This window comes from Camellia sinensis, chromosome 5, assembly GCF_055761805.1.
Source record: "Camellia sinensis isolate YWXY chromosome 5, ASM5576180v1, whole genome shotgun sequence".
Classification (NCBI taxonomy): Eukaryota; Viridiplantae; Streptophyta; class Magnoliopsida; order Ericales; family Theaceae; genus Camellia; species Camellia sinensis.
Window position 1 is genome coordinate 194,486,066 of NC_138965.1, and position 25,439 is coordinate 194,511,504.

The 25,439-nt window shown below is 35.4% G+C and overlaps 1 protein-coding gene, 1 long non-coding RNA gene and 1 pseudogene across 3 annotated transcripts; 2 read left to right on the forward strand and 1 right to left on the reverse strand.

Moving 5' to 3' along the window:
• Positions 1 to 2,640: 2,640 nt before the first annotated feature.
• Positions 2,641 to 11,346, reverse strand: LOC114297917 (ERBB-3 BINDING PROTEIN 1-like). Its single transcript, XM_082870986.1, has 9 exons — positions 11,071 to 11,346; positions 10,837 to 10,948; positions 10,491 to 10,575; positions 10,172 to 10,321; positions 9,924 to 10,077; positions 8,687 to 8,902; positions 8,465 to 8,601; positions 8,292 to 8,383; positions 2,641 to 3,009 (listed from the first exon to the last, which is right to left on the reverse strand). The coding sequence occupies exons 2-9, from the start codon at positions 10,925 to 10,927 to the stop codon at positions 2,918 to 2,920; spliced, it is 1,017 nt and encodes a 338-aa protein (XP_082727112.1). The 5' UTR covers positions 10,928 to 10,948; positions 11,071 to 11,346; the 3' UTR covers positions 2,641 to 2,917.
• A 4,655-nt stretch (positions 11,347 to 16,001) lies between these two features.
• On the forward strand, positions 16,002 to 17,563 carry LOC114272281 (fimbrin-5-like; annotated as a pseudogene). Its single transcript, XR_014331221.1, has 4 exons — positions 16,002 to 16,058; positions 16,685 to 16,905; positions 16,997 to 17,152; positions 17,228 to 17,563. The product of XR_014331221.1 is annotated as a fimbrin-5-like (transcript).
• Positions 17,564 to 18,134: 571 nt separating this feature from the next.
• Positions 18,135 to 19,920, forward strand: LOC145791103 (uncharacterized). The gene is made up of 4 exons (XR_014330760.1): positions 18,135 to 18,266; positions 18,534 to 18,593; positions 18,995 to 19,093; positions 19,712 to 19,920. It is a non-coding gene; the product is annotated as an uncharacterized LOC145791103 (long non-coding RNA).
• Positions 19,921 to 25,439: the final 5,519 nt, after the last annotated feature.

Consider the following 25,439-nt stretch of genomic DNA (forward strand, 5'->3'; position numbering starts at 1 on the left):
TTCATATACAAAAATTACATTTATTATACCATGTGAAATGATCATTTGGCATGGTACAAATTACCATCGTAATCTGTACCACGACAAAAGGTGATGTATGTACCAAGCCAAAAGTACATCTATGTACCACGACAAAAATCATATATCTGTACGGCGACAAAAGGTGATCTATCTACCATGCCAGTAATTATCTGTTTGTTGCCAAAAATTTTCTGTATCAGTAATAGTTAGCTGCACAAAAGCCGAAGATGACAAAAGTATTATATTACTTCTATACAAAAGTACAATTTCTTCTCCATACACCAAAATATCTCTAGAAGTCCACGCAACAAAGTCATCTACACAAAAAAAAAAAAAAAAAAAAGAATTGGACCAAAAAATGTCCAACTTCATGAATGAATTTGGCAACAAGTGACAAATAAAAATAAGTAAGAAGCAACCTTCTATGATGAATCAATTATCAGTCATTCTACGGTCTTTCTAAAGTCTTTTGTTATAAGGAACATTGTTAAATGCAGAACAATTTTACTAAATCTTTCATTAGTAACATAAAGCTAATGTAACAATCTTCTATTTGTATGCAACATGTACGTTCAAAAAATTAGCAAGTTTAAAACAAGACGTAAATTGAGTTCATATTGGTTTCTGAATATTTTTCCCATAATTTTCCATTGCTATACATCTCCAATACATTCCGTCAGTTGTCACAAGTCCTATTTGTAATGGGGAAGCTGCCCGTGAGAGTCAGACGGAGGTTCGGGGGCTGTTTTGAAGTTTTCCCCCCAAAACGCCCTTTTTCGATTCGATTAAGTTCAACCCGTTTCCAATTCTAACTCCCAACCTACACGTGTTAATGACATTTCATCTACTATCACAGGTCCTATTTGATGTGAGAAAACTAGTTGGGACGTCCGTACAGTGATTCGAGGGCTGTTTTGCATTTTCACCCCCTTAACGCCCTTTTTCAGTTAAGTTTAAGACGTTTTTGGCTCTAACTCTCAACCTACACGTGCTAATGACATTCCGTCTGTTGTCATAGGTCCTATTTCACGTGAGGAAACTGGTTGTGATGTTCGTACGGTGGTTCAGGGGCTGTTTTGCATTTTCGCCCCCCTTAATGCCCTTTTTGGGTTAAGTTTAAGCCGTTTTCGGCTCTAACTCCCAACCTACACGTGCTAATAACATTCCGTCTGATGTCACAGGTCCTATTTGACGTGAGAAAACTGGTTGTAACATCCGTACAGTGATTCGAGGGCTGTTTTGCATTTTCACCCCCATTAACGCCCTTTTTCGGTTAAGTTTAAGCCGTTTTCGGCTCTAACTCCCAACCTACACGTGCTAATGACATTCCGTCTCTTGTCACAAGTCCTATTTGACATGAGGAAATTGGTTGTGACGTTCGTATAGTGGTTCAGGGGTGTTTTGCATTTTCACCCCCTTAACGCCCTTTTTCAGTTAAGTTTCAGCTATTTCCAACTCTAACTCCCAATCTACACGTACTAATGACATTTCTTCTATTGTCACAGGCCCTATTTGAAGTGATAAAATTGGTTGTGACGTCCGTTCGGTGATTCAAGGGTTGTTTTGTATTTTTGCCCCATTAACATTTTTTTTCGGTTAAGTTTAAGCCGTTTTCAGCTCTAACTCTCAACCTACAAGTGCTAATGACATTCCGTCGGTTATCACAAGTCCTATTTGACGTAAGGAAACTGGTTGTGACGTCCATGCAGTGGTTCGGTGGCTATTTTTCATTTTTCCCTCCTCTAAAACCTTAATTTATAGTAGTGTTGGTTGAGAGGTTAATCAAGAATTGGCATTTACATGACAAAAATATGAGAACAATACTACATTCACTAAAATTTTTACTAAAACACATTTGATGTTTCAAGAATGTCTAAGAAAAATGATATACAAATCTACTTTTTATGTCCAGTGATGTGTAAGTAAGATGATTGATTGATGATTTGAGAATAAATAAGAGAAAATTAATTTAGATATTTTAATAAAGTGTCATATCATTATGTTTAAAAAATGAGTCTAACATTAAGTGCTGAAAAGCCATGATAACAACACTGCATTCCTAGTGAAAACACTGAAAACATCGACCTAAAAATTTGCAACTAAACACCATATGAAACCAATAGTGCAAATTCAATAAGGGTTGTTAACCCAAGTTCTTGTTTGTAAATGGAACAGTTAGTAGTTCTATAGATGCAAAAGAATAAAATTGCCACCAGGATAGATAGCAAGGATCTCACATACCAAACTTTGTAAATATTTTTTTGTGATTATCTCTGTGCTGTAAATATGAAGACACTTCAAGAATGCCTGGTAATCATTTGAACTACGCAACCTCTCCTTCACTTGCGCACAGAAAATGAACTCTTGCTTGTACATGCCTGGAATGATATTGAGCAAACCACAAATAAAAGAAGCTAAAAAATAAGAGTATAGCAAGCTTATTCAACATGTGGCAACAATCCAACTGAAAACTATAAGAGAGAAGCTGGCATTTTTGAACTTCAAAGCAGTGAGATAAAATGAAGCATATGCATGTTCTCCAAAGAAATCAAACAATAAGCAACATGGGGAGATCAGAGTTCAGGAAAAGGGGAAATGACATAAAATGAAGCATATGAATTCTTCACCAGTGCAGTCATTTTCCAACCTCCAAAAAATTCCACAACATTTTAAAAGATTTAGCATCATATATATGTGACATAAAAGCTGACTTCCCAATGACTACAGAACATAATAACCCACAACTTCTTTTACATCAAGAAGGCTAGAATCACAAACAAAAAGACTAAAAGGAAGAATCAATATCATTTTTGGAAGGCATCTTTATAATCATAAGTGGCATCATCAACTTACTTCTCAAGGCTTTTTTTATCATCATTAGAGGATAAAACAAGATTCACTCCAAAGTCTTCAACCTTTCGGGCAGATTTCCTTTTGTCATGAAACCATTGCATGTTGAAGTCCCTATTGCTATCATGCTCGGTAAGCCTTCAATCCAAATTCAACCAAAAATAAGACAAACAATCCCAATCATATAAAAAAATTCAGATTGTTTAATATGAGCTTATATAGGTGTAGAAGTGATTGACACAAAGTTTAAAATAACTAAAGCCTAAATGGGTATAGAAACATGTAATTAGGAAATGGTGCAAAAGATTGTATAGCAAAAACAAGTAATGTCAGCACAAACCTAAAGCAAAATCACCAGCGTAAATACTTTACCGCAGGCCTGCTAACCAATCCCCCTACGGGTCCGAATTACGTTCCGTCAGATCTCACAAGTCCTATTTGTCATGGCGAAGCTATCCGTGCGAGCCACACGGTCGTGAGGGGGCTTTTTTGAATTTTTGCCTCCAAAACGCCCCTTTTCGACTAAGTTTAGGGCATATTCGCCTCTAACTCTCTACCTATGGGTCCGAATTATGTTCCGTTCGTTGTCACAAGTCCTATTTGTCATGGAGAAGCTATCCATGAGAGTCACACGGTGGTTCGGGGTTGTTTAGAATTTTTGCCCCCTTAATGCCCTTTTTAGGTTAAGTTTAAAGCGTTTTCGGCTCGAACTCCAAACGTACATGTGCTAATTACATTCCATCTACTGTCACAAGTCCTATTTGTCATGAGAAAGATGGTTGTGACATCTGTACGGTGGTTCAGGGGCTGTTTTGCATTTTCGTCTCCTTAACACCTTTTTTCGGTTAAGTTAAAGGTGTTTTTGGCGCTAACTCCCAAATAAGTACCCTATGAACTATTTGCTATTGCAGCAACAGCTAAAAGTAAGACTGGTCAGAGCCCTTTTTACGCTGGACATGTACTTCATTTCTCTCTAGTCCCCTCTTGTTCTGCTGTCCAGCAATGGGTCAAATAACCATCTCAATATCCTTCCATTTTTGGGTAAATAGGTTAGTAATTTCAAATAGTAGTCAGAATTCCATTAACATGATTACATGAACAGAGAACATAGCATGAGTTAAGCTGAAATTAGAACTATCATACTGCTCATGCCTCTTGTATATTGGACTCTTTAAGACTATAATTCACTATGACCTTTTATTGTACCCTAAACAAAATACAAAACTAGAATAACAATACCTTTTTTATTTCATGCTTCTATTTTTTTTTCCCTCTCTTTTCTTCTAATTAAGGCTTGCATGGATAATAAATTCATATTGTTGTTTTGGTACTCTACTGTATTCCTTTAACCCTCTCAATTTTTCTACTCACTACTAAAATTTAATTATTGTGTATGAGTGGTTAAGGACAAGTTGTTTCTCTATGCTATCCAACTAGAATCTTGTGTATTTAATTTTTTTCTTCTTGTTAAATCATTATATAATTTTAATTTTATACACTCACTTATACATTTTTATACAACTCTACCAATGATTGAAAATTACAAATGCAATGCACAGCCCCCTGTAGACGCGCCCGAACGCCCCCGAGAGGACTAGTCTCGTTTTGTTCATTTTGGGCTCACTACAGTTCAGACTCTCAAATTGTCACGGTTCTTAATCTGAACCAAAGAGTTCAAATCCGGCAAATCGTTTTGAGAAAAAGATTTTTGAAAAGAAGTGCCAAACATGGACTGCTTTGCCAGATACAGAGTCGCCACCTAAATATTTTATTTTGGGAAATTTAGGAAACCCTGACTCGGTGCCAAAGGCCACGTGTCCGTCATCACCAAAGTTGCCTCGGCTCGGGAGCTTGGGTACAATTGGGGAAGGTCAGCTATGAGCACCTCCTCTCGCCCGATCCGAAGATCGGCCTCTACTAACCGTGATATCTTGTTTTGAAAGCATTATGAGTTCCTATTCCGATTATTAGCTTAGAATTACTATGTTATGCGCACAGCAAACAAGTATAGACCAAATCGCCTGAATTGGAATGAAGCATTGCATACCCGTTTGTTGAAAAACAGTTTGAAATTTGCTACTCGCAAGTAGGCTAAAGCACGGATTTTAACGAGTTGTTCCAACTCAAACAATCTAACCTTCACCCACAGGAATTCAAGCAGTTTATATCACATAAGCATCTAGCCTCATGGTAATCATGCTATTATGGCAACACTCACACGCATGCGGTATGCTAAAGCATAAATACTTACCTAGTACTCCGAGCCAAAACAAAAACATGTTAGCAATCAATGCATGATCCAAGTCCATGTTAAGTGGCTAATGTAACGCATACAGAATGTCACTAGAGTAGGCTCGGCTAGTCTATAGATGATATGTGAAAATGCACAAGTAGCATGTATTCAAGTTAGATTTGAAATACTTATGCAGTTAGTATGATGTACCGAGCCTGGTGCATGCAAGACTAATGAATGATGCACGCATGCTATCATACTGTATGCTAATTGAAACATGCCCTAGGCTAACCATCAAAAGCTAGTAAATAAAAGGAAAGAAAGACGTGGGGTTGGGAGACATACACACACTCACGCACATTTATTACACAATTGCCCTCGCTGAGAGGGTTCAAAAGAATAATACAGTCCGAATAATGAATCAACTATCCTAGCTAATTAATTATTACAGACCCTCTAATTAATTAACAAATTAATAACAAAAGAAGGTGGCCATAGCCCCGCCTCGGGATGCGTGAATGATGCTTTCTTGACCCATCTCGCTCGGAAACTCGCTGCCATAGCACTGTTGCCTCTATTAACACTGCCCTACTCCTCTGGGGACTGCTAAAGTTCAAGAGTATGCTCCCTGGATGTTAGGGAATACCACCGGCTAGGACAGAATTCCACCGGCCGAAGGGGATGATCATCGGCCGCCTTTTAACCTGTCGGCCTCAGATTACTGGCCGGTCGGCACTGTATTTAGCCGATCGGCCAAAGCTTCCTGCAGAACCTGCAATTGACAGTAGCAGGGGGGCAAGCAGTGTATAGCATAGAAATTTCAGGCAAATGTATGCATGGACACACTCCCTATCATGTAATGGACTCAAGGGAGCATGACCCTCGACCCTCGGGCCATCAATTATGCATTTTGATGCATGATGGCCTAAGAGGCCAAGTTAGCAACTTCGATATCAAATGGAATGCACACACAAAACACATCAAAGGCCCCGACCTCTATCATGCTTGATCAAGAGGCAAGGGATGCATGCACAATGTAATGCAACCTAAGCATGCAAGCAAGGCTAATGCAAGATGATTATGCAATGCATCTAATATGCAATAGGTACACAACCTAAACATATAAGCATACATGGCATATAACAAAATGCGATGATGGACTTAAACTAACATGGATAGCTCGCAAGCATGCCAAAATCATCGGCCAAAATGATGCAACAAAGGCATGAAAACACACACACAAGCATGCATGCACAAAGGCCTAAACATGGAGCATAAGCCATCAACTCTCCAAAGCATGAAAGGTATGGAAAATGCAAGTATGCAAGCATGGAACATGGACTGAAATATGGTCTCCAATGATGCCAAATCATGAGAACAAGCCAAGTAAAGCATGCTAGTGACCCACATACCCAAGGCTAACAAGCTAGAATACAAAGAGGCTATACAAAGCATGGCAAGCATGACCAAAACGATACCAAACAGAACTTAAACATGTTAAAACATGACTAAAAACTTCACAAAGCTGAGCCAAAACATGCAAGCATGGTGGTCTAAATGCTAGGCACATGTTAAGGCAATTCATGGCATTACAAGACAAGTATGCAAGGAAAGCATGGTGTGTCTAAACCAAGTAAAAACAGTGCTATATCATGGCAAAATAAGCACAAATAACACTTAAGACATGGCCAACATGAACTTAAAAATGGTGCTCACATATGAGGCTAAAATGACACTTTTTGAAGACAACAAGGAGAGGGGATGACCCTCTCCTTCTTAGGACCTTAAACCACCATCCTCACCACTGAAATCCCTCAAGATTTCAGTGGTGAGGAGGCCCAAACAAGGTGGTCCCGAAGCTCACCAAAAATAGCACAAAATGGGGCCAAACAAGGCCTAAGAGGGGGTAAACGACCCCAAACACAAAAGTGACCTTAATGAAGTATCTTAAACACAAAAAAACAGAAATTTTTTATGTTATACACGAGGCCCAAATCCGCAAGCAAGACAGGCTAAAAGGGTGTGCAAAAACGGAGAATAAAGAGGGAATGGGTTACCTTTGAAGACCAGCAAGAACCAGCAGCCTTTAGACCCAAAAATGCAACCCTCAACCTCTGAAAACAAGCTCCAAGAACCTCCAAGTGATGATGGAAATGTGTGGCTATGAAGCGGTGTGCAATAGGCCAAGAACAAGACCCTTTTGGACCCTCTAACCCACACAAATGTAGAGAGAGAGAGGGAGATATAGAGAGGGAGTGATGTATATATCATATATATCTGATTTTTCTAACCCTCTAAAGGGGAGGAGAGGCCCTCTTTTTATAGAGAAACCAAGGGGGCAAAGCTTCTCTTAGAAGCTTTGAGCAAAAAGGCCAAGCTTCTTGGATCAAAAGGGCCAAGCTTCTTAGAGAAGCTAGGCAAAGGGGTCAAAAGGTTCAATCTTCTTCAAGAAGCTAAAAAAAAGGATCAAGCTTCTTGGAGAAGCTAAAAAGGGTCAAGCTTCTTGGAGAAGCTAAAAAAAAAGTCAAGCTTCTTGGAGAAGCTAAAAAAAAGGGTCAAGCTTCTTGGAGAAGCTAAAAAGGGTCAAGCTTCTTGGAGAAGCTAAAAAAAAGGGGTCAAGCTTCTTGGAGAAGCTAAAAAGGTTCAAGCTTCCTCGAGAGGCTAAAAAAAAAGGATCAAAAGGGTCAAGCTCCCTCAAGAAAAGGTCTCGGCCAGGAAAAGTGGCCGATTGATCAAAAACAGTGGCCGGCCGACCAAACACAATGCTGACCGGCCATCAATAGTGCCGACCGGCCATCACCAATGGCCGGTGGCAAGGAAACAAGGCCGGTGGCCTCAAGCCATGGCCGGTGAGGTGTGTGGATGGCCTACAAGCTACTTCCCACCCTCAGAAGCAAAACAACAAGTGTTTGGTGCAAAACCAGACACAAAACAGTCGAGTCGAGAGATCTTGAGGCAGGGCGCGTAGCTGAGACCTCCGGGAACTCAAGGCAAACACGAACAAGGATGATCACCGAGTGTTCAAACGATGACGTCCAAGTCTTGAGGACGGTCAAAAATGGAGTGTCTACACCCCCACCATTGTCCCATCTCTTAGCTTATGTTTACTTCTAGGTTGACAAGTTGTTGGTTAAGCCAACTGACATATAGCAATGTTTGAATCCTTGTAGGATTTAGAATTTCTTACCAGGCTTCCCATGAAGAACAGGATATGGTTGCAACAGATCATGATTGACACATTCTACCAATCCCAACTGAGCACGCTTTTCTTCCAAAGCCCTGTCATTTTATATATTTTGCCAATACAATTAGGCCAGCGGAGAAAGGACCAATGGCCAAACAAGTGAAAATGTAACAAACCTTGCTGTAAATGGCATGATAGGAAATTTCTGGCTTATCTCACTGAATATGAACCTTGACGTTTTCATCTTCAAATGATAGTTCTTGTCAGCAGCTCTTTTGTAAATAGTTATCTGTTTCTCATCTAATAGCTTAGGCTGCAAATTTGACACCAAAAATATGAGCAGAAATAAAACAAGAACAGATAATATCGAGGTAGGTCTACATGGAAAGCATAATTACCTTGCCTTCACCTGTGCTTGTGACTATATCAATTGCATAAACTTCATTCTCCTCAAACTCTGCATCGTCAACTCTAGTCTCAGGACTTGAGACACTCAATACAACCTTGTTTCCATCAATCACAAACTGCTTCAGCTGGTGACTAAGGACACCTTCAATGATTTTGCAGTCATAGGCAGCAGCAACCTTCTGAATTGCTTCTGTTACATCTTTATTCTGCCATAAAGAAAGAGATTCAGCGATACAGAGATAAACCAATAGCCTTTGGCTATCTTCTTTATGAATATAAATCATAACTCAGGTGAAGTATACAATTCAATTTCATCATTTGTAAAATTCAAAAGCATATCCAATACAGTTAGTATGTGACCCAATATAACCAAATAAGGCAACTTGGTGAAAAAGAAGAGTAATTGCCATACCCACTAAAGTGACCAGGCTAAATCCTGAAGGTCTAGAACAACTCTACATAAGTTTTTTTTGTTGATTAAAAAGATTTTGCCTCCAGGAATTGTAAGCATCGGGAATAAATCAACCCACAACATCCCAAGTATGGCATAGTACAATATAGGCAACAGGTAAAAGAGGGAATCAACAACGGATTGATTACCTCGGCAAAGTTGCCTTCTTCATAGATTGTGTACGCAATTATATTACTATTCTATAGATAGTTTATCTGATCTCAAAATATTCTATAAAATTTGTGTCTTGTGACAACATACGAGGAGAATGCTAAGTACACCCAATACAGATCATGTGGCTCTACAAAGGAAAAAAAAAAAAAGATTCAACATGTTTTTAGAAATTAAAATAAGACATTAAAGAATTTATTTAACTTGCATAAAAGCAATATCCCCTATCAGAGTAACCATGACAAAAGCTTCATCTGGATGTTAATCCATAGCTTATTCAGAATATTCCTCATTTAGCGGAAGCTAGAAGGATTTATGAGCTGGCATAACAAGTCACACCAAGGCACAACCACACAAACAATAAAAAGCTTTCATATATTTTTTTCCAAACCATCCACAAAACAATCAGTCATCTATTTTTTTTTATTGCAAGGTTGTAGATATTGTTGGCCAAAAAAATTAAGGCAAATGTCTATGATACAAAAAGAAAAAAAAACAGAAGCCATTACTCAGTCTAAGCATTCAACAATTATAACTCAAAATGGTATCATATGATTCATATTAGGTTAAGACAAAATTAAAATGCAAGCCTAATATATTTTTACCTTTTTTCCCGGCCTTACAAGCCTTAAGGCAACCTCTGCTGCAGTATTTGCTGCGACAATAACATCAGCTTGGCTACCAGTCACTGGTCCTCCCTGAAGGACATGGGTGTGTGCTATAACAGCAATGAAACCATCTATGTGACACCCCATGTCATTGCATCCAAACATAAAAGTACATCATTATTCACAAACAGTAACATTAGCTCCTCTCATGGTATATAGATAAATGGTGCGCAAATACAACTTACATCTTCACCATATCACCTTCTTCCAACATTGCCTCATCGCTGGCAAGTGGAGAGAAATGACAAAGAGTGTTGTTCACAGAAACACAAGTGGGGAATGCAACCCCTCTTTCAATCTTCTTCTTGACATTCTTGTACATATTCCCAGATTGACTGCATATTACACATATTTGTAACTATTTAGAATCAAAAGAACCCTAAAATTTAAAATGTAAACTCAAACCCATGTATATACACTATCATATATATACATATATATATATATATATATAGAGAGAGAGAGAGAGAGAGAGAGAGAGAGAGAGAGAGAGAGATAACTAACTCTTTGACAAATGAATCGCCTTTCTCACAAATATCAACAATCTTAGCCTTTGGTTTGCATTCTGACAGTACTAATTGCAAAGCCCCTGCATATTTTCAATTTGTTCCATAAATTTGTAGAAATGGGTCATCAAAAAACAATGCATACATGCATAATCAAACACAACATTTAATGAACACCCACCAAAAACCACATTTTAATTCCCAATTTTTTTTCCTCTTCCGTCCTCGAACAAAAGGCGTTACTTTTAAGCTACGTATATAGAAACACAGAATCATAGATACATACACACACATAAATACATAAATATATATATATATATATATAGAGAGAGAGAGAGAATAACTGTTAATGATCTCAGCAGCGCTCTTGTATTTGGTGACAACTTCAGGAGAGGGGAGATCCAACTCCTTCTCTTCTCTTTCATCGTCCAACATCGATGCGAACTTAACAAACACCTAAGACTCCGATGATTAAAAATAATTATAATTTAAAAAACAACCCAGAAAAACTAGCTCAAATCATATCCAAAATTGAAAATGAAAGACAAATTGAATAGGGCAAAACAAAAATTACTCACCACAGAAATTGCAAGGTATGGATTGTATAGAGAGAGAGAGATCCAGATCGACACAGAGGGAGAGGACCGAGAGCGACAGAGAGAAAGGGACAAGAACCTGTGATTTGCAGAAGTGGAGGTAGTGACGTGCAGCGGTGGCGATGTGTGACGGTGAGGTGGTGACCGTCACTGAGCGTACATCTGGTTTGGTGTACTGATCAGAGGGAGAGCAAGAGAGAGAGAACCGTATGAATAGATTTGAGCAAAAATTTAGGCGCCAATATCAAATGTTTCCCAATAAAATTTTGAACACATCTGCCAACTAAATTTTAGTCGTTGAAAGATAAAAAATAAAAAAAAATAAAAAAATTAATCAGTGACAAAAATAATTTTTTGTCGCTGAAAGTAAGTTTTTGGCGACTAAAACTTTAGTCGGTAAAGAGAAAAAATAATTTTTTTATTTTTCATTCGGCGAATAAATATTTAGTAGCCAAAAGTCAATGTACGGTGACTTTTTTTTTTTTGTCGCTAAAAGCAAGTTTTTGGCGACAAAAACTGTAGTCGCCAAAGAGAAAAAATAATTTTTTTATTTTTCATTCGGCGACTAAATATTTTAGTAACCAAAAGTCAATATACGGTGACTATTTTTTTTTTTGTCGGTGAAAGTAAGTTTTTGGCGACTAAAACTTTAGTCGCCAAAGAGAAAAAATAATTTTTTTATTTCCCATTCGGCCACTAAATATTTTAGTAGTCAAAAGTCAATATACAGCGACTAAGTTTTTTTTTTGTCGTCAATTGTGGTATTTTTAGCGACTAAATATTTTTTTAGTCGCCAATAGTAAATATACCCCGACTAAAAAAATTTAGAAGCTAAATATTATACTTTTGCTGACTAAAAGAAATTTTAGTTGCCAATTCCACAATTTTTGACGACTAAATTTTTTTTAATCGTTAATTTTAGTCGCCAAAGCAGCATTTTGTTAAAGTGTGATGATGTATTTTAACCACATGCGTTAAAATTGAAATCTTCAATTCAAACTTGTAATTAAAAAAGATCTTAACCTCTGTTCTCATAATATTTTTCTTAAAAGTGGTTCTTAGAATTAAAATGGAAGATATGTCTAAATGTAAGTAACAAGAAAGCTCCTGACGTACCCAAGGACGGAATCGTGATTTTATCACCGAAAAAGTCAAAGGACGAATAAATTTTTTTTACCATATACACAAAAACATATATATATATATATATAGTATCATATATAAGTTGGAAAAATAATTTTTTTTGGTGAAAAATAAAAAGAGACTACAAGATGGGAGCTTTTTTGATTAATCCTCTTTGTTAGAGTTTTATTCCATCCAATCCATATTCTTTTTTACTATTCCATTAGGTCTTATTCTAGGTAAAAAGATCAAAATATCCTTAATATCTCCTGCCCCCATTGATGTTGATATTTAATGTTGATTGTCATTATATTTTAGTAGTTCACATGACCATTCCTATTCCCCGTATCTTCACTCAAAAAAATACATTAACTACACACCACTATTTAATGTTGATATATATATTACAAAAAAAAAAAAAATTAATATGGTTATTTATTAATTGTCATTATGTTTTGGTAGTTCCCATGCATCTAAATTTTAACTGTACGTGATAACGTGAATATTTACATTAGAAGTTGTGAATGTGAATGTTCACAGTGGAAGTTGTGAATGTGAATATTCACATCATATGACGTTGTGATAAAAGTGATGTTAAGGTTTACATCAGCATTGCATCAAATTACACAACTACAAGCCTCAACTTTCATTTGAATTCAAATATGACTGTATGTGATGACATGAATGTTCACATTAGATGACGTAAATGTGAATGTTCACATCAGATGACATTGTGATAAACGTGATGTTAAGGTCACATCAGCATTACATCAAATTATACAACTACAAGTTTCAACTTTCATTTGAATATAAACATGACATGTGAATGTTTACATCAGTTGACGTTGTGACAAATGTGATGTTAAGATTCACATCAGCATTGCATCAAATTACACAATCACAAACCTCAACTTTCATTTGAATATAAACCACTACAACAAAAGTAACCTATGGTGACGAAAACTAGTGAAGAAAACAAGATTCGTCACTAAATAAAAATAATTCGTGAGGAATTTATAAATTTTGTCACATATAATAAAAAAATGAAAATGATAGGTGACAAAATTTATTTTCGTCAATAAATACTTCATTTTAAGTGAGGAAAAATTAAGTTTCGTCACCAAAAATTTTCCCGCTACTTTTTTTTGGTGGCGCCAAAATTTTGGGACTTTTGGTGAGAAAAAAAGTTGTCACTAATTATAAAATTATTTGTGAGGAATATATTTTCGTCAGCAAAACATTTTAATATTTTTGATATCTTTTGGTGGGAAAATAATATTGTCACCAATTTTGGTGGGAAATTTTTGATATATTGAGCGGCAATTAAAAAAAACATAGGGTATTAATTTTTCTTACCCCTTTTCTGTTTATCATTTCTATCTCTATATCTCTCTCTCTCTCTCTCTCTCTCTCTCTCAAAATAGGGTATTAATTTGTCTTACCTCTTGCTCCTCCACCACGCCGATCGCCATCGTCGCCTCTATTAGCCTTGCCGATCGTCGCCGCCACTAGTAGCCTTGCCGGTAACCGCCACATTTTCTTCGCACGGTGATTTGGTACGTGATTTCTCTTTGCTCTTTTTCTGGCGTCTCTTTCTCTTATTCTTTGTATTGGTATGGTGACGAAAATTAGTGAAGAAAACAAATTTCATCACTAAATAAGAATAATCCATGAGGAATTATAAATTTTGTCACGTATAATAAAAATATAAAAATAATAGGTGATGAAATTTATTTCCATCAATAAATACTTACTTTTAGGTGAGAAAAAAAATAAGTTTCGTCACCTAAATTGTTCCCACTAATTTTTTTTGATAGTGCCAAAATTTAGAAACTTTTGGTGAGAATTTTTTTTTTCAACAATTAAAAAATTATTAATGAGGAATATATTTGCGTCACCAATAATCTTTTTTTTTGAAAAAATTGATTTTAAATATTTTAAGACCATTTGGTGAGAAATATATTTTCGTCACTAATATTTTTTAATATTTTTAGGCCTTTTAGTGAGAAAATTATTTTGTCACTAATTTTGAAAGAAGAATTTTGACATATTAAGCAATAATGAAAAAAAATAGTCTATTATTTTTTCCTCCTTTTTTTTTTTGGGATCAGTTCTCCTAAATTATTTTTCCCTCCCTTTTTTTTTTGATCAGTTTATTTTTCCCTCCTTTTTTTTTTTTTGGGATCAGTCTTTGTATCAATCTGTATCTCTATCTGTCTCTCCCTCTAAAAAAAAACACAAGGGTTGAGTCACTACTACAAAAACAGTTAAAGATCACACTTTGACAAATGAAATATCTCACTTTTATTGGAAGTGTGATAAAAAAAATTAGATTGATATTTTAATCACACTTAATTTGGTCGAGTGTAATAATATTTATTTTTTATATCACTTTTCATTTAAGTGTGATTATATATATATTTTTAATCTCACCTTCTAAATAAGTGTGATTATATATAATTTTTTTAATTACAACTTCTTATGATCAAAAGTTTTTGAGGAGAATATTTACTGCCTAATTTTATTTTATGTTTAATTTTATTAATTTTTTTATTTTTTTAATTTCTCTGTATGTATCGAATGATACATACACAGAGGAAATATCAATCAACGCTAGTCTCTTGCTCTCACTCTCGTCGACTACCCATCGGTCTCCTCTCATCGACTAACCATCGGCCACCGTCGCTTATCATCTCATCGCCACAATTGGTACATCGTCTCAGGCCCATTAATTTTGAATTAGGTTTTTCTGTTTCTCTCTCTGTCTCTCTGTCTCTCTTCGTCTCTCTCTTTTTCTCTATTTCCCTATTTGACTCTAGCTCTAGGATTTGTTTGTTTTTGTGTTTTGATGTAGTATGGGTTTGATTTATGGGAAACGAGTAAATGGGTTATGATTTTTGATCTACATTTAGGATTTTTTTTTTTTTTTTTTTGTAAACGAATCAAACCATTGCATATTTGATCCCTTGACTTGTCACTGGCATCAGAACCCAACATGGCTAGGAATTGATCACTTTGAAACTATACCCATGAATGCTGAATATCAGTATGATATCGAAATGTATATCAGTAAGTTAGCAAAATTCCCCAACAAAGCAAAATTTCCTAACAAAGAGAGTTCAAACTGAAGTTTAGAACAAACATTTAGGTACGAATTGTAACAAAATTTTGAAAAAAGGAAATGTTCTTGAATATTTTTTGTTGCTGATATGAAAATTGTTGTAGTCTCTTCATTTTGTTTGTTTGTTTGTTTGTTTATTGTAGTCACATCTAGTAATGGGGTTGATTTCTCAAATGATTAAGGTATCTTTACTTTGTTCAATGGATATGTTCTGGAGATATTTAGATCTTAATCACCAAAGTTCTCAATCTTTTTGTATTTTCATTTGGTGGAAACATCACATTCAACTGTTAGCGGATCTCAATCTAAAGAAAACTCCTCAACTTCTGGAATTGGTGGATGATAGCAAGGTCACAAGATGTTGATTGTTTATTACCTTTCATTGTTACTTTAATGAAAAATAGAGTGTTATGTTTTACATTTTGTTATTATACCAAATGCATAAATGAAATTTGCAGGATGTTGAGAAACTCATGGGTTTACCCCTAGAAAAGGTTTTACTCATATGGATGAATTTCCAATTGAAGAAAGCAGGATACAAGTAATAGGTTTCAAATTTGTCATCTGATCTGAAGGTAAGAAAAAGTTCACTAGTTTCTTTATGACGAAGCACTCTTGTTTAAAATATAGTAGTACTGGTTTGTTTATTAGAATACATAATTATAGGTAAATGGATTTGTATGTACTTTTTGATGATACTACCCAGAATATTGTTGTCCTACATATGGTATTGGAGCAAAGTTAGGGAGGTACCCCTTTCACCTCTAAAGGGGGGAAAATCAAACCAAAAACATGTTCAACATTTATATTTTGGCTCTTTTATTATGGACTGTTCTTTACTACTTCATGCATCATGATTCATGAATTTTTGCATAATTTAATGGTTAAATTTATTTTTTGCAATTTGGATTAATTTGAACCATTGCCAGGCAAAAAATGTTCAGTCAAAGAAAAAAAAAGTGGCTTTGTCACTTTTGAGATATATATAGGGTGGTGGTGGATAGTTGAGATCCTATATAATTTGTTTCCATGCTATTTTCCTTGAATGATCAGTTCACCACCATGGCTTATTTAATATCAGCAACTCCATTCTTTAGCATAATGCGAGAGGTTTCTATAGAGAATGAAAGAGTTTTTAATGAAGAACTACTAACCGAAACTAGATTTTGGTGCTGTATTCTTTATTTGCTTTCTGTTTCATGATTTTTTTTTTTTTAAGGAGAAACTTTCACAGCTAATCAATCATCAATTAATGAGCCAAAACATACCTTCGGAATATTATAATCTTATAACTTCTTCTTTTTTAGAATTAGTAGTCACCTTTTTTTTTTTTTCACTGAAATGACCTTGTAGGCTTTGTGCACTGGTGAAGCCTATGCTCACTTGCTTAATGCTCTTGCACCAGAACATGGTAATGCTAGCACATTGGATACTAAGGATCCTACTGAAAGAGCAAATTTGATTCTTGAGCATGGAGAGAGAATGGATTGCAAAAGATATGTCACTTCAAAGGACATTGTTGTGGGATCGACAAATCTAAATCTGGCATTTGTTGCTCAAATATTCCAGCAGAGGTCAAACTAATTGCTTGTGCATATTTTGGCTTTTTCCATGAAGTATCACCATGGATTTCTTTGTAATTAGTTTGTGAATTTCTTAATACAGGAATGGCTTAGCCATGGACACCAAAAATATGTCTTTTGCTGAGATGATGACGGATGATGCTCAAACTTCTAGGGAAGAGAGATGCTTCTGACTGTGGATCAACTGTGTTGGAATCGATTCATTTGTCAATAATCTGTGTGAGGATGTCAGAACAGGGTGAGGTTACAATTTCCATGCCCTATTTTTGAGTGCCTGATAATTTTGTTTGATTTTTATCCCTTTTACATGCAGATGGGTTATATTGGAAGTTCTTGACAAAGTTTACCCAAGATCAATAACTGGAAGCAAGCAACGAAACCTCCCATCAAGATGCCTTTTAGAAAAGTTGAGAATTGCAACCAAGTTATTCAGATTGGAAAGGAATTGAACTTCTCCCTTGTGAATGCAGCAGGAAACGATATTGTACAGGGAAACAAGAAGCTCATACTAGGCTAGTGCAATTCGACACATGCTTTTGGGCTTATGTGATAACTACATTTTTGCAGAAGAAAAGTTTTCCCGAGTCACAATTGCTTGTCATATATCTGCTTTTAGTGGACTTTGCTCAATTCTGCATTTATTCTTTTAGTTTCATTTCTACTTCTGTTAGTTACTATCTTCTATTTGAGCCAAAACTTTCATACATGCTCAGATAGTTGAATATTCGATCTTTTCCATTTTCCAAGATAAAATTTTTTAAGCTATCTTTGCTAAAGGACTTTCTTTCTTTTACTTGAAGTTGGGGAATTAGAATAAAAGCTAAAAATGGAAGATGTGGTTTTTGTAGTTAAAAACTGATCTTTCTTTCCTTTGCATTTTTCTTTTTCTTTCCCTTTCTGTGATGCATGCTTGAAAAAGAAAAATAAAAAATAAAAAAGGAAAAAGGGAAAAGCAGAGCAGAAGATTGGATGGTTATAGGTATCTTATGGATTAAACGGATTAGAGCTTCAGGTGTTATTTCTTTATAGCAAACTGCTTTTCTAGATACTTCTATGCCAAGGACAGTATTCTTTTGTAGTTATGATGTATTGAACTATAAAAATCACCTATCCTATGATCACACAAGTTTTATTTTTTCACTATTGTCTAAAGTTTTAAGTTAAATGAATTTAGATTAACTACTAACAAGTTTTTCTAATAATAAATTTTGTTATTATCATTATTATTATTTTTTTTTTTTGCAGGTTGCTGCTGGTTTATTGTCTATGCATGTGATGGAGAAACTAAAAAATGGTGATACAGGGAGTTTGTCTTGTCTCTTTAATTGAGAGGATTCGCATCTTGTTGAAAAGTATGATCGTCTCTCTAATGTGTAGATTTATTCCTCGTCACACGCGCAAATTGCCTGCAAAAAGGATAAAAATGCGCTGTCGACATTTCTGCTATCTTATCTCAATAATAGTTATGCATGTTTAGTTGTACTAATAAAAAAAAAAAGAAAAAGAAAAGAAAAGTTATGCCTTGTTTACTCCTTCGAGATTTGAAACATATTGATATCATCACAACAGGGTTCATATTTTTACCTAAGATCCCCTCCCCTTCTTTTTCTCTTGTCAAGATCACTTTACTAGCGAGAGCTGAAGAACATGGGCAGATGATCGAATCACTTCACACCTCTGTAAGCATTCCTTAAGGCTCAGACTTACACACAAGCATTGCTTGGGCTTATATCGTTTCTAATGCCATGTGATATATTTTTCTTTTTTCTTTTTATATTTAAATAATAGTTGGCTTTTATTTTGGTTTTATGACTTTAAAATATCTGGCCATGCACTGAAGATTTTCATTTTACATTTGTTGATTCTATGCATGTGTCATATCTATATGGTAATCCAAACATTTATACTAGTAACAATCAAAATGGTTATTCCTTTTCTATTGATGCAGGAGATGAAAAGTCAGTGTGATGAGAAAATGTCCGACTTTACCTTTTATAAGACTAGAATAATCTCTACAAATAGTTAGTTTATTCATATGCTTCTAGCGATTTCTAAAGTAGTTTGTGTTTGTATTTTTCAGGCCAAAAATTTCTTGGAGAGATGCAAAATATGGTCAAAGAATTCAAGAACTTAGATTTTCATACCTCTCCATCTCCTTCCTCCGCGTCTATTCCTGCAAGTAATACCCATGTCCAACAACACAAGTAGTAATCCTTTCTTTGGGGTTCTCTAATCCCAACTTTTTGTTGAAAATGCATACACTGCAAACATGAGGTTTGTTTTTTATATTTCATATAAGTTTTAGTTGAAATGCATCCATCATTGTCAACTTTGTTGTAATGACTAGGACTGAGGGGTTTGTTTTACTTTATACATGGATGCAAATTGTCATAAATAAGAAGGCATTGAGGGGCTTCAATGGTACAACCCAAAAGTCTTACAAGGTTCTTGTGTTGTCTTACAAGGTTCTTGTGTTGAATTCCACCAATCAAATTTACCTCATTGAAGAAGTCATCGGTCCATTGTCGTGAATCAAATGTACCTCAATGCTACGTTATATTTTGGAGCTATTATATATATTCTGCCATTAGTGATAGTGATATACGGTATTCTTGCGATCTTTTGTCATCTTATGTTATCCGTGTTGCTTTATCATCAAGGATCACCTCAACTCTTTGAAGTTTCGAATTGTTATATGCGTTTCTACTAAATTGGTTTATAAAATAAAATTATTCATATATGAGTTTAGATGTAATTGATAATATATTAATGTTTGCCTTGTTTATTTTCTTTGCAGATTGATTTTGATGACGTTCGGAAGCATACTTGCAAATGAAGATCAACTGTTGAATTTTTTTTCCTAAACCGATGCTTAGTTGTAGTTGCAAATCAAGATTGAGTGTTGATTTTTTTTTTTTTTTTGTGGACTAAACGTTAGTTCATTTTGGGATTTGCTTTGATGGTTTTTTTGTAATACTTAATGAATTATTATTAAAGTTGTTTGATTGATATATTTTGATTTATAATACAAATCGTTTAGTGAATTTTTTTGTGGAGTAATGTATAATAGCTAGTGGATTTCTTAGTACAATTAAAAGGCTATTGAGATATGAGCAGAGATATTTGTGAAATAATAATTTAAATTGAATATAAAATATGGAACAAGTTTAGTGACGAATTTTTTCGCCATTGTACTTGTTATTATGACAAAGTGATTATTCGTCACTAATAAACTTTTTTTGTGACAAAATTTACTGTAGTTTATATATGAAAGTTTTTATTTATTTTGTTGTTTGGTGACTAAAAATTTCGTCACGTATATATATATATATATATATTTGTGACGAAATGAAGACGAAAAATTTCGTCACCTTTACATCTTGTTGTGACGAAATTATTTCCTCATCAATGATCAACATGCGTGACAAATTTATTCGTCAACTAAAGTTATAAATATGGTACTGAACAACTATTTGGTGACGTAAATGAGAATTTTTGGCGACAAAATGTTCTTTTATTGGTGACAAAAAATTATGACTTTTGAAGACGAAAAATTTCCTCACCTTTACATTTTATTGTGACGAAATTATTTCCTCATCAATGATCAACATACGTGACAAATTTATTCGTCAACTAAAGTCATAAGTATGGTACTGAATAACTATTTGGTGACGAAAATGAAAATTTTTGGCGACAAAATGTTGTTTTATTGGTGACAAAAAATTGCGTCACTGAAGTAATTTTATTGGTGACGAAATTATTTTTCGTCACGGTGGTTTTTAGTGACAAACATAAATGACGAAACCAGTGACAAAAATATTTCCTCACAAATATCTATAGTGACGAAATTAGCTCTTTGGAGACAAAAAAATTTCGTCATTCAAGACCCAACATGTTGTAGTGAACATGACTTGAATAATAAAAAAGAGGCAACTACATGATGTGTTGTCAATTACATGATGTTGATATTTAATGTTGATTGTCATCACCAATAGCAATTACAATCTCAATCACAAAAATGGAGAAAACAACATATTATCACTTCTTAAAAATAAGAATGTTCTCATGTTGTGGACGTTCACATCACTATATTAGATGAGAGAGAATTTTTCAAAAAGATGTGAACGTTCACATCGGATGAGAGAGAATTTGCAGGGCGTTGAAGCCATTAAAGAACTTTTTGGAAAGGTATCCATTTTATAAGATTGTCAAATTTTTTAATAAGTTTGATGAAAATTGAGCTTTTTTCGTTTAGGTTTAGGGACATTAAATATCAACATTAAAATTTGATGAAAACGGAGCTTTTTTGGTTTTGGATTTAGAGATATTAAATATCAATATTAAATATCAACATTAAATATAAGGGTATAAGAGTCTAAGAAAATAGTGTAAATCAAGAAAAATGACTTTATAGAATAAAAATATACATACATGAGACTAAGTGGGTTAAAAAATTTCTTTGTGGACTTCTTAGATTAGAAGATTTCTAAATGAGATTTATCAATAAAATTTTCAAAAAAGAATGAGATATATATTTTTTTGGTAAAAAATAAAAAGAGACGGCAAGATGAGAAAATAATGAGATATATATATATATATATATATTTTTGGAAAATGATTTGGAGCCCTAAAAAAGCCCCCCCAATCCCCAAAACGACGTCGTTTTGGGGAACCTTTTTTTTTTTTTTTTTTTTTTTTGCCTTGGTTTGAAAATTCGGGGGATTGGGGGGGGGGGGAATTTCGGGGGACATAGCACGGCTCTATATTTTTATATTGGGAGACTATTTTATATATGAAATGAGATATATATTTTTTAAAATACTATGACAAATAAATTTTTTTTTTAATAGAAACAGAAAAATTATGACCTTTCATACTTTCTCTAAATTCCATCCCTGAACATACATGATAGTGATAATGGTGTACGATTGATAGCATTATTGATTTAAACTCTTCTAGAGATGAATGGGGTTGTATTATGGTTGTGTAATGTGATCAGCTTGTTGTACGATTCATAATTTTTATACAAATTAATGTGACAATGAGAAGACGTGCCAAATGCTGTTTTGATGTCGCGTTAGTTTGTAAATAAAATTCGTAAAAATTGCTAGTAAGTATAACGTACATGTTTCCTTAATGCAATTCTTATTACATTTTATAATTTATCTCTTGGACAAAAAATGTATATGTAATAGTTGAACAATGGAGAGGTGAAGAACGATCATAACAATGATGATAGTCATTGTTTAATGGATGTCACTATGAAACATAAGAAAAAATGTTTTTATCTTTTTAATTATTTTTTAATCAGAAGTATCTAGCTTTCTTGGCAAACTTTTTGGTCATGAGAATACCATCCATCACCCAGCAATAGAACTCTTTACAACTTAGCATTTTATTATGGATTGGTTTTCCTCCTGCCCAATATCTAGATTTTTTTGTTTTTTTGTTTTTTATCAGCATGTCCAACATCTAGAATAGAGAATGTTGTTCAAACTCATGAGATCTAATATGAATCTTATTTCAATAATTTGAATTGTTTATTTTGTAAAATTCTTTATACATATCATCTATAAAAAATTTAAGTTAATCCGATAATCGTATCATTTTTAATTTATCGTCATTGTCTCCAAAAAAATAGGCATAAAATATATAAATTATTCTTTTTTTTTCTATTTGTGATAAACATGATCAATTGAACATGATATAATTATCTGATAATTTTTGTAATTATAAGATACACAAAAAAAATATTACAAAATAAATTATCCAAATCATTAAAATGAAATTTGTGATGAACTTCACCAATCTGGGCAATACCTTTCCATCCAGATCTAAATTGAAGGGAACGCAACCCTTCAATTATTTTCTTTTTTCTATGTTTGGATTTATTTACGTACGTCAGCTATGTGCACAATTTCCCACCAAAATGTTTTCTTGCAAAAACTAAACTTATAGAGGGAAAGGAAGTGAGATTACTACTTTGTTTAGCATCCCTTAAATAAGGGATTGTTTAAAAAGTATTAGATGAGTATATTTTTTTGATTTTTTATCAAAAAAAATAAATATAAAGTATGTGTTAGAATTGAAATGATGTGGTAAAGAGACGATATGATTCAAATAAGATGTAATGTGATTTGTGCGGAGGAGAAATATTCGCCTCACGCTGTACCTTCTTGCTACCAAGCTTGCTTTACTCCGTTGGAACTCCGTGACATTGTGAACAGAAGAAAGGTGAGCTACCTGGCGGGTGGGTTTGCCGAAAAACCCCTCCAACGGTCAAGTTAGCTTTATGGGAGAAGAGAGGAGGCAGAGAGCATTGTAGAGAGAGAGAAGAGAGTTAGAAATTCTTTCTGGTTACTTACCTTTAACGTCTGTATGTTCCTCCTTTTCAAGGCTGGCCATGCAGCCTCAGAGATTGTGGGTGCACTACCTCTGCTATCCTTCTCTGGGCAGGTGGTTGTGCTCCCCTCTACATTTTTTATACGTGTAGAGACCAAAACCTCCAAACAGTGTTTGTCACACCGCCAAACGGTATTGACGCATACCAGGAATGGATTCCTCTTTTCTCGTCATTGGACCACGTGGAATGTCGAACTAAGCTATTACTTGCTGAACCACAGAATACGTTGGACAGCGCAATGCCGAGCTTAACCAGCCCAGTCTATCAGAACCAACCGAAGGTGAGCACGCCGCATGGCACCTCGGCTACTGACTGCGAGCTTATGGACAATCTCTGCTCCCACTATTGTAGACCGAACTATCTATAGCCCGGTCATCAAGTGGTTCAGCTACCTAGAATCCCAATGCAGATGTAGTTCTGCCCATCGACACCAACTGACGTATCATTCAGTGTGGGTCCAGCTCAACCCAATACTAGATGCCGCGTAGATGTAGCTCAGCTCAATGCATCTCACGTAACCTTAGTCCAGTTTGACAATACATTTAGTACGGACCTGATTCGGCCAAATAGTGCGCTCCAGGTTCCCCTTACGCTGCCCAACATCACATTCCGTGCCGGCGCAGCCTAGCCCACTATTCGGCGCAAATCTCTTTCTCAATTGCCCCATAATCCCATCCAAGCTGAGCCTGATTGGGATTACCATTTCCAGCCGAACTGTCCCGTTCTGGTCGGTCTCCGAGACTTGCGCTGGTTGTCTCACCATCAATCAATCAGCCGTGCTAACAACCCATCAGTCATATTGACAGCTAGTCCCTGCAGCTACCATCGTTATGCCAAAATTTGAAAAGTTGCCACCTTTTGAGCTTTTCACCATAAATAGGCCATTCATGTCCCCACAACCCCTTCACTGTTCATCTTCTCCTTTCATGCCAAACCCTAAACCCTTGAGCTCCTGCCTCCGTCGCCATCGCCACTGTTGCTTCCGTTTGAGCCGTCTTCAGCATTTTTCTTTGATCTGGCACCCAAATCTATAAGTCCTTCTCATTCTCATCCCTTTTCCATTGTTGTTATTCATGTTCTTCGTTTTTTCTTTATTTGGGACTGTTAGTACCCTATCGACTCCTCTCTTTTGGGGTGGAGTTGATAGATATTCGTAAAACTTAAGGAAAACTGCAACCAAGAACAAAAATAGGGCCCTCATGCCCCTCATTCCCCATAATTTCAACATATAAACTTCGTACTTGGGATAAACAGCCTAATTCTTGGGCAAAATCAAGCGAAAATTCAGTTTTGGATCTTAAAATCGTTCCAAATCGAGCAATAATGTGTTTGTGGTCCTTTCGTGTGATTTAGACCGTGATAGAGACCAGTAAGGGCGTTAAACCAAGATAAATCCCAACCCTTTCTGATAAAGTCTAGAACCGGCCTAACCTCCTTAGGCTTCACAACCGAGATAAAAATGATAGCTGAGATAATATTGATGGCTTAGTGGAAACTTTAGCCGAGCTAGGCATATTTTGGTAGCCGCACATTTCATGTCGTGCTAACACTTACACTTATTTTTTAATAATGCAAAAACTAGGAACTAGGACCGACCTGGCACACCTCAACATCATCATCGATGAGGCTTAAAGACCGAGCAAATAAAATCACCTGAGCTGCTCAATTTTGACCGAGCTATTATCAAATTTACCATATATAATAAAACCAGGATAAATGGGGAAATATCGCTTTATGGTCAGCTCGCCAGTGGCAATGGCCAAGTTCCATAGGGAATATAAATTCCAGATGACGTCCACCTTGAGCTGGCCAAGAAAGGAGATACTTCCTGGGGCAAATTGGACAAATGCCCCATTCATAGTTGTGTCTATTGTGAAAGACGGCCTACGCTTCCCAGTTTAACCCCTAATCTGCAATTTTTTGAGGTAGACTAGGCTGTGCCCAACCCAGGTGTCCAACAATACATACAAGATAATAAACGGGGTGGCCGCGCTGAACTGAATCCTCGGTTTGAATCTCAGCCTCGCCGAGATATTCCACCAGTATACACTTAGTAAAAATAAATGAGGTTTTTGTTGGTACCTCAAAGTTAGGAAGGGCCAAGCAAAACTTATCGAGGGTA

What these genes read in the sequence shown, in the direction of transcription:
- LOC114297917 (XM_082870986.1), bottom strand. Translation starts at nt 10,927, where the DNA reads ATGTTGGACGATGAAAGAGAAGAGAAGGAGTTGGATCTCCCCTCTCCT. An exon ending in GAAGGTGATATGGTGAAGAT is followed by an intron (nt 10,078 to 10,171) that starts GTAAGTTGTATT and finishes GTTTGGATGCAA; the next exon opens with TGACATGGGGTGTCACATAG. An exon ending in TGTTCTTCATGGGAAGCCTG is followed by an intron (nt 3,010 to 8,291) that starts GTAAGAAATTCT and finishes TTTGGATTGAAG; the next exon opens with GCTTACCGAGCATGATAGCA.